This window comes from Montipora capricornis, chromosome 4 (genome assembly GCF_036669925.1).
Source record: "Montipora capricornis isolate CH-2021 chromosome 4, ASM3666992v2, whole genome shotgun sequence".
Taxonomy (NCBI): domain Eukaryota; kingdom Metazoa; phylum Cnidaria; class Anthozoa; order Scleractinia; family Acroporidae; genus Montipora; species Montipora capricornis.
Window position 1 is genome coordinate 10,517,047 of NC_090886.1, and position 10,000 is coordinate 10,527,046.

Sequence of the window (10,000 nt, forward strand, 5' to 3'; positions counted from 1 at the left end):
AGCCGCGGCCTGGCGGTGTCGTTTACCATTCCATGTAAACTCGATGCCAAGCCTCTCTAAAGTCAGCTGCACCATCAGAAAATCTCGTCACGCAAGGACCGATTTAGACGGAACTATTTATGACGCATGCGACAAACTCATTACAGGCCTACGACTGTCGTGTAGGTCAGGAAAAATGTCGTAGCATCTTGAAATATTTTTAAAACCCTGGGAGAATCGAAAGTTGTGTCGTAGGACTGTCGTAAGCTTGTTGTATGGGACAAAAATCAGAAAAATCGTACCTTGAGACTGGAATGATTTTTATATCGGAAAAACTGAAAGACGATTGCATGACAGAAAAACTGAGCATTATTCCTGATTAAGTCAAATAAAAAGCTAAACGAAATTGAATCACAACCTGGACTATTTGTTTCTTTACATACCAGTTTGTGTTGATAACGCAAAGATGAAGCAATGATGTTCCTATTAAATTTATACATATATATGCACAGTCAAACATCGATTATTCCGACGTTAATTGTCACGATTTTTTTTTCTGTTCAAAATTTGTTCGTGAATATTAATTAATAAGGATGAAAAATGCTACTTAAAAGCGTGTGTCACGTTGCTTTTATTGTTGCTACTTAAAAGGACTTTCCTTCTAAAACTCATTGTTACAGGTAAAGTAATGCATATAGTATGAAATTCTGACTGCGAGCTGTTTTGTCGCTTAGTGAAATCCTATGCCATATTTACTAATTCAGCCTTTGTATCGATTTATTGCGATCTTCTCTCAGTCGTTACATTTATTCGGCAATAATTTTCCAACATCACTGCGATCGGGGTTTTTTCTCCTCGTTTGGTCACGACGAGGCATAATTTAGATGTTCTCTTTCCTCGACACAGCAAATCACACAGTAATTTACGATTTTTTGTCGGAGTTTCAAGGTTGCCTCTATTTACATATCCAGCCTGGCATCTAATGCAATATGATTGGCTCATTCCGAGCATGCGCCTGCAAGTAATACAGGACTCTCTCTTTTCTCGCCTAGGTTCCAGGCCCATTTTCAGGGCGAGGTAAGAGGGAGTCCCAGAACAGGACTAACGAGGACCTTGTCCAAAGACTGAGTAAAACATGGTTTGCAACTAATCTCTAGAGTCGCAGCTAATAGTGGCGAAGTGACCAAGGGATAGATGATCAACATGAAGAGCCACTGAGAGATATCTTTTTGATTCATTCAACTTTCCAGTGATGTCGAAACAAACAAATCACCAGAATTATCATGAATTTGACTGATTTTTAGACTGAATAACCAGCAAATACTGTAGTAGATTTCCACTGATGATATTGAACGTCTAACGTTTGTAGTTAGTAAATATGGGGCTTTTTTATTTTTAAAAACGGTACCGAAATCTGGCAGTTTTTGAATTAATTTTAAGCGAAAAAGAGCACCCTACCCCTCTGTTTTGAAGAACGATCTTGACTGGCTCATTAAATTTCTCTGGAGGAGCTGGAAGGACAGTCGCTGAGACCACAGTGGTGTTTGGTAAGGTACCCATGTCTTCAGATTTTGTTTTGTTCAGAGAGAAGACATCATTCAGCGTAAGATAAATCACACTCACGAAACGGGAAACACTCGAATGGAACGCTTCTGAAGGCAGACGGATGGAGTTTTGCTCGTAAGAGACGTTCAGACCCTCATTTTTCACCTGAAAGGGAAAAGAAAGAAAATAGAAATGCTTTTCATTATATAGATATTCATGAAATACTTGGATTTTCCTTTATCTAAAAAACTCATATCTTCACCGTGCGCAGTGAAGATATTAGGGAGCTTAATTAAGCACGCGCATTTTTGAGAAGGGGACGGCAACTGGAAGTGAGTTGTTTCCCCTTTTAACTTGTCTTTACACAACCACAGTTGCCTTGCCAAGTATCTTTACTCCATTAGAGATGATTAGTATCAAAAGTTTGGAGACACCACCGTCCTGGCACGCGAAATGTTCTCTTCCGGTTGCCGTCCGCGTCTCAAAAACGCGCTTGCTTAAGCTCCCTTCACACGTGAGAATGTAGGTGTCGTCGTAGTTACTAACACGATTAACCCATTAAAAGTGAGGTCCCTCCCTCCCTCCCTCCTCCCTTCCTTCCTTCCTTCCTTCCTTCCTTCCTTCCTTCCTCCCTCCCTCCTTCCCTCCCTTCCTTGCTTCCTTCCTTCCTTCCTCCCTCCCTCGCTCGCTCTCTCCCTCCTCCCTTCCTCCCTCCCTCCCCTCCCTTCCTTCCTTCCTTCCTTCCTTCCTTCCTTCCTCCCTCCTCCCTCCCTCCCTTCCTTGCTTCCTTCCTTCCTCCCTCCCTCCCTCCTCGCTCCCTCCTCCTTCCTTCCTTCCTTCCTTCCTCCCCTCCCTCCGTTCCTTCCTTCCTTCCTTAGAGACTTTTGTCCTGTTATATAATTTTTCTCTACTACATTAACATTTTTATTTTTATGATTCTTTTTAACATTGTCATGATTAGCTTTTCATAACTTTTATATCGTTTTATTGTATCGTGTTACATAATATAAGTGTTTTAGCGGTTGATGACCACATTTTCGCCATTTCGGAAATGAGTAAAACACGTTGTTTTTAATATGGACATAACTCATTGGTATCTATATTATAATAAATAGAACATTACATGGCGGCTTGGGATACGAATTTTATTTTCACATACAGATAGTATCTCGCACTCGTTCGCTTTGCTCACTCGCGAGAGATACTATCAGCACTCGAAGATAGAATTCATATCCCCACACGGCCATATACATAGCGACCTTCAGGAGTACAAGAACGGGTTCTCAGTTCTTAGCACGCGAATTTCGAAAAAATTTCTCTCTATTAAACGTACTGCGCGTGCCCAGTACAGAAACTCGTACTCCAATCTGAAGGACGCTGTTCTGCGGCATATTGTAAAAACGACGCATTTAGTAGTAACGATTGCGGCATTTTGTAATAATGTGCGCATTGTGTAATAATGTATGCAGCATTTTGTAATAAATCCAACCTACGCATTTTGTAATAAGGGCTGCAGCATTTTGTAGTATTTGTAAGTGTACGCAAATGATAATAATGTCTGACGCTAATTGTAATGAGGTATCACAGGGCACAGAGGAGTCGGGATTAAATGCACAGCGCTAATCACCTTTGTCTACTGTAGAATACTGAGTTAACTTCCGTTTAGAATGAATGGTGGTAACTGCGGAAATACAAACGATGCGATCACCGCAGTTGTGATCCTTTATCCGTTTATTCTTTCTCTGGCTTCTCTAGTGTTTCGTTTTTGTTGTGGGTATCTCAGTTCGTTAAACTGAATACTGAGTAGATGGACCTAACCTAAATGGTTCTCAATCGGAACGTTTGGATGCCATCCTTAACGGCGACAGAAGTGATGGAAGGGAGAGGGGGGGACTTTTTTAACTTCTAGGGATTTTTTTTCCACGTCCACTGCCTTTGCAGGTTTTTGTTTTTTTTGTTTTTGTTGTTGTTGTTGTTTTTTTTTTTGGGGGGGGGGGGACAGTCAAGTGCCCTGTACTATCTCTTTGGGAGGGGGGGGGGGGTGGATATTCTACTGTCGCAATCTTAATCTTCAATAGCCACAATCTGATTGCCTGACAAATATACTTGTATCTTTCACACAGTCAAAATTACACTCAGGAGGAAACATAACCAAGTATCAGACACATTAATAAGCGACAGACTCCTGTAAGCAGCTATTGCACAACTGATGGGGTTGCGTTGCATTTTTGGTTTGACGTCTAGGGAAATAACAATTTCATTTATTCCTTCCCCTTTTAATAAAATTCTTTTTTGGTATGCAGTGAATCAAGGTTTTAGCTAGACTTCGGTCACGTGATCAACCAGTAACCATGATATGGGGCCAAAGGGACCATTCTTCTAGGCGGCTCTGGGGGTATGCCCCCAGACAATTTTGCAAAATTGAAGCGTTTTTGGTGCGTTTTCCACGATTTTCAGCCGATAAATTTAACGTATCGAATGGACTTGAATGATAATGCGTCAGCAAAGAAGGAGAACAGAGACAAGTTCATTTGACCACCTTCCAAGCGAGATAATTGTTATGATTTTTGAAACAGCTGTACGATCTTCAAAGCCCAGTGATGCCTGCATTCTTTTCCAGCGACTAAGAAATGAGTGCTCTCGATTTCGCCACTGCGTCGATACTTTCACTTACTTGTTACCGAAAATATACCATTGTGACGGATCCCGGGTATAATCAGTGTATGGCGGCTCATAAAGGAGTTTGGTCCTTCCAGTGGATTGATCCTTGAGTTAAGACGTATAATTAATAGCAACCGTTGGCACCATGCATGGCTCGAGTTACATGCCATAGGTTTAAGTTTTAGTAGCTTTTCTGTATCAGCACGTTTTCGGTTGTTGTTATTGCTGTACTTTGTTAATTAATGCTGTTACCTGTTAAAAGCAGCTTTTTGCCGGAAGATACAATAACTAATTTAAAATGAACCATGTACTACGAAGTTTAAAGTTAAATACGTTGTAATAACTAATAAAAGGTTCTGTTCAAAGTTTTAGAATTGCGATTTTCTTTCAGTACTTTCGTGGCAGGAGAGATGGTAGACTCCAGATATCCCTGTGCATTCTTCCGTGTTATAACAACCCCTCATGGACCCAGGAGTTTTACGACCGGCGGCTCGTGGCCTTCAATCCTTGTCAAAACGTTTAGGGACACTTCAAAAACAGCACTCTATTGTAATTGACCAGAATTAAAATTCCCCGATCCCACTCTGCAAACAACGCTGTGTAATGAATTAAGATGTAACCTTCTGCACCCTGAGGCCCAATTTCTGAGTCCACGGTTCATGGCCCACTCCCTTAGTTAAAATCCGCCATATTGAATATCGACAAATCCTCTGATCGAAGTCGCGAACCAAAGGACAAGGTTTTGGCTGCCCGTATATCAGAAAATTTGCAAAAGAACGGTCTTCAGTAATTGTACTAAGGTGAATGTTAAATAAGTATGAATGTTACGTATTCATTTCATACTAATTAACAATCAGCAACCATAAAGATCAGCGATGTCGGTTACCACATTAACATCATTGGAAAGACCTCATTAAAATTTGCGCACACTTACAAATATTACAAAATGCGTAGGTTGGATTTATTAACAAAAGCTGCACACGTTATTACACAATGCGCACATTATTACAAAATGCCGCAATCGTTATTACAAAATGCCGCAGAACAGACGCTAATATCCTCTATATTGTTGTTGTGTCGCCTAAAGCATGACTTGTAAGTATCGGCGAGGAACGGGTTAAAGAGAACTTCATCGCCTACTGAAAATAATTTTAAACCGGGTGCAACAATCTTCTTGATAAAACTTTTGTGAACTTTCCTGAAAGAAAATGTTGGCATAAGAAGAAACATAATTTTAAAATCGCTTAAAAAGGGCGCCACCATCTTGATAAACTGTGACGAGTTGCCGTTGTCCCATTGTTCTGAAACAAAGCGTTTTTGACGTTGGGACGCAAAGGAAATTGACAAAAACTATTCTAAAAATCATTTATTTCGGGTACAAACACTTTTTTTCGAAAAAAATTTAAACTGAATTTCTGCGATGATCGCTTTTACCGAGACCTACAAATGATCTTACCGGACTTTCCAGAGTAATCCTTTTTATAGTTAGCTTTAAGTTCTTTGTTGCGACTGTCCTAGTCTTTGTAGATTTATCTAATGTTGCAGCAACTCCCAGTCCATAATTATCAACTGCACTGACCAATGCTCGACCTCTCCCCTGCCCTTCCTGTGGATGAAATGCAGGCGTTTCTTAAAGTGGTACTACGACCAAAAACCTTTTTTTTTTCTTTGGATTTCAAAACTATGTTAACTAAACACTAACTCACCCAAGTTTTAATTTCTGATTTTAAAAGGACACCTGTTTATTTTAACTGGAATTTTCTTATTTATTGGTCCGCCATTACTAACTTTAAAATTTTGAGAGAGCTGGGTCCAGGAGAAAATGACGTCAAAGAGTCACTAGTTTAAGAATGCAATGCGTGTGTACGCGGCTGAATTAATATGCAGCACGGGAGTTTCGGGCTTTCAGACTATTAAACCAGTGTTTTGCATATATAATAAATTGCGTTTACACGCTGAAATTTTAAGCTGGTGAGTAAATGACGTCATTTTCTCTAGATACAACCCTCTGAGATCCAATCGATCAGTTTTGAACGTGAGTAATGGAAGACAGTGAAATCCCAAACTTACACTCAAAATAAACAGCCTTTGGATAAAACTCAAAGCTCAAAATTTTGCCAGTTAGGTGTTAAGCGAACAGGCTTTCAAAATCTGAAGGAAAAAAGTAAATGATCTTTTGATCATAGTACCACTTTAACTTATGTAACAGCAAGAAAAACTGCAATTCACATGTACTAGTATTAGCGTTATTTCAAATGAGGGTAAATGCCGCTGTTTATCCATACTTGAGGAGCAGTATTTGGGGGACATCTTGTGAGGTCAGTTGTCTGTATTCGGAGACACGAATGATGTTGAAGTTGGAGAGAAGAGCAAGGGGATACTTTGTGACGCTTATTGAAATCTAAGTACGTGAATTTTCTCGACATATCTGGGGCTTGTCATATCAAATATAATTTGAAAAATTCGTTGCATTATTGCGAGTTTCGTTTGGAAATTCAACACCAACATCTTCTCAGCTCTTGAACCGATTCTTTTCCGGGATAATGAAACATTCATTGATACAGTAATAACTTAAGGAATTCCAACTGGGCGGAGGGATTTACAGTTGTGTGCTCAGTGACCTGGTCTAATAATGGCTGCGAGGCTGCTGGTGACCTTGTATTGATACAGACCTCACTGCTGTAATTCTAATTAGTCTATATTTGTATCAAAACAGGGTTACCCGCAGCCTCGCTTGCATTCTTAAGGCAGGTAACTTAGCTATTGGCTATTTAACAATTATTTCATTCGCGCTTGTTGGATATGAGATGGTAAATAGCTTTAGCTACGCTTAACGCAATCATTTACCATATAAGGTCAAACTAAGGTATATGAGCTGATAACCGAGATTGAGTGAACCAATCAGAGCACGCGAAATGCATTATCCGAGGTTGAGAATTTAATAATTACAGTTAAACCAGCGATTACCAGGAAGTTGAACCAGGGACTACCAGGATCAAATTCAACGAGTGGTCAGAAAGGGTGTTGAACATCAGATCTCCGGATCTCAAGGCAAGCATCCTAACCACTGGGCCACACTGTCTCTAGTCTTAAGCTGAGCCTTATTTATAAGCTTACCTGTTCAAGGCCTAACCAAGTGACCGCGTTTTCCGGCTCAAGTAAATTGCTGACTACTTGTGAAAAATTCTTTACGTGTTCCTCTGAACTTATACTGCCTTGACTCGCGTTGTTATACTCCGCTAACAGCACGAGAATATCAACTGCTATCAACAAATCTCCACCGTATATCTCTGTTGGCCTTGTTTTTGGATTTGTTTGGTTCACGAGTTGGGCCAAGGCTTCTCCGACGCTCGTGTTTAACTGGAAGCCATCTGTGGCTGCTTCGATCTGAGAGAAAACGGACAAAAACAGATCATAATGGTCACATTGTCTGCAGTGAACAAAGAATCAATAGCGCAGCATGGTTATCGTAGTGAAAGAAGGCATCAGTCTGCAAACTTTGAAGACGCATCGGAAATAACGTTTACAATCAAATTTATTTCCTTTTTCTTTTACAGAAAGCGTTTGTATCCGAAATATAGAAATTTTTATTTACATTTAGAGTCCCTAAAGGATTTTCATTCCATCTTATCCGATTTTAAGGCTCGTTTAACTGAAGATTTTCACGAATCTCTCCCAAAATACCACTGAAAGGGTGCTGCTCGCACTTTTCGCTTTTATCGCGGGCGATACTTGCCTGATGTTTGTGTGAGATGAACCCAAATGAGCTGCAGCCGAGGAAACTTGGGTCCTTCCACTTTAAGTCGTTAAGACACTCACGTGATGCGTTTCCTACAATGGTATTAAAGTTCAGAGAGATAAATATTCAGTTTTATACCGAGAACAGACGACATTTTCAAACAAAGCGTTACGCGCGCGAACATTTTGTCTGAAAAAGCCTTATTTGAGTTCCCCACCAAGATGTCGATGGTATTAAATGCTTCGAACGTAAAAGCGGAATAAAGACATTCTTTTTTAAGAATAATTTGTTTTTGACTTGTTCAAACAGAGAGAACGACAAGAGAATGGAATTGCATTTTTGTAGAATGAAAAAGCTTTAGTAAGTTTTCATATATGAAAGTTAGAATCAAAACTGAAAGCGGATTAGAAGAGATAGCATTCTAAATGGTTAAGAACATTGCCAAAGAAACAAAAAAAAATCAGATAAAAACAAATTTGCATTCGTCTAGATCAAATTTTAATGGGATTTTGTCAAACAATCTGCGTAAACCTTATTTATATTTTATTCTGTTAATAAATGCAAGCGTGACCAAGTCGCAGGCGCATCTTGTATGTTGACTTACCGCTGGCCCCATTCGGACACGGTTGTATGTCGATATCAGCTGCAGCAGTTGCCGCCCACGCAATCCCTTGTATAACTTGAGCCGGGCACTTTTCCACACCTGCCATACGAGAAATGAGTTAATGTATATTCATTCAGAGAATTTGTGGCTTGTCTCTTTAGCCTTTAGGCGCGTGCATTTTGAGAACTTTCAAAATCACGAATTAAACGAGAAGGTCGTGCGAATTTTGTTGGGTGCACTATATAAAGTAAATGTAGCAAATAAATGGCCCATTGTTCAATGCTCACGTTGTCGTCAAAACCTAAAATTTGCTGATTTCAAGTTGCTATTTTCATAGTGGGGAACGGCACGGGAAATGAACGGAAATTTTGCTGCACGTGCAGCACAATTATTTCTCCTTTTTTAACAAACACTATTCTTGCTTTGTGTTGTTGTTGCCGGCTAGTAGGGAGTTTAAGCACGCAACGTTTTTGAGCCACGGACGGCAACCGGAAATGAACATTTCGCATGCATCTCTCAGATGTTTAACCTAATCATCGCTAATGGAGGAAAGATACTTGACAATATATAAAGGTGGTAGTGACAAGACAAGTTAAAAGGGAAAACAGCTCACTTCCGGTTGCCGTCCGCGGCTCAAAAACGTCGCGTGCTTAAACTCCCTAGTACTCAAATGCTGGAATGCTGGAATGCTGGAATGCTGGTATGCTGGAACGCCGGAACGGCGGAATATTTAAATTCCATTTCAACCTCATACTTGTTTGAGATACACCGATGACATTTTTATGATCTGTACTGAAAGTCCGGAGAACCTTTAAATTTTCATCGATTATCTCAACAACATTCACCCTACCTTAAAATTCACTAGCTCACACTCTCCCACCAATGTTCCTTTCCTTGACGTTAACGTCTCACTAAGTAGTGACGGAAACATAAATACAGACCTATACACGAAACCCACGGACAAACACCAACATTTACTTTATTCCTCTTGTCATCCTCTACACACAAAAAAAAAGCCATTCCTTTCAGCCTAGCACTCCGCCTACGACGAATTTGTTCTACTGACGAGACGTTCAATATTCGCACCACTGAACTAACGACATACCTTCTAAAACGAGGTTACAAACGCGATTTTGTTACTAAACAAATACAACGCTCTGCAGACATTCCCCGCGGCATACATACCCTACAACCTAAACAGATAAACAAACCCAAACGCATACCTTTCATAACGACCTATAATTCATCACTTCCTTCCATCTTCAACATAACAAAAAAACACTACAATCTACTTCTTTCTTCTGACCGTTGCAAAAATGCTTTCCTACATCTACCTGTTGTGGCTTTCAGGCGCTCCCCTAACCTTCGAGACCTGCTGGTAACAGCTAAACTGTCCCCTGATGTAACTCATTCTAATACCGCACTTCCTTCCGGTTCTTTTCGCTGTGGCAAAAACTGCGCTACCTGTCCTT

The 10,000-nt window shown here is 40.2% G+C and overlaps 2 protein-coding genes across 2 annotated transcripts in view; both read right to left on the reverse strand.

Annotated features, from left to right (window-relative positions):
- The window catches only part of LOC138046081 (matrilin-3-like), a 131,656-nt gene that overhangs the window by 87,344 nt on the left and 34,312 nt on the right, over positions 1–10,000 (reverse strand). The window lies entirely within an intron of this gene.
- The window catches only part of LOC138044716 (adhesion G protein-coupled receptor L4-like), a 41,513-nt gene that overhangs the window by 11,358 nt on the left and 20,155 nt on the right, over positions 1–10,000 (reverse strand). The window contains exons 6-10 of the mRNA XM_068891151.1: positions 8,529–8,627; positions 7,922–8,016; positions 7,303–7,572; positions 5,642–5,791; positions 1,438–1,689 (exon numbers count right to left, since the gene is read on the reverse strand). Coding sequence (XP_068747252.1) covers positions 1,438–1,689; positions 5,642–5,791; positions 7,303–7,572; positions 7,922–8,016; positions 8,529–8,627 — 866 coding nt within the window. The remainder of the gene's footprint in view (positions 1–1,437; positions 1,690–5,641; positions 5,792–7,302; positions 7,573–7,921; positions 8,017–8,528; positions 8,628–10,000) is intronic.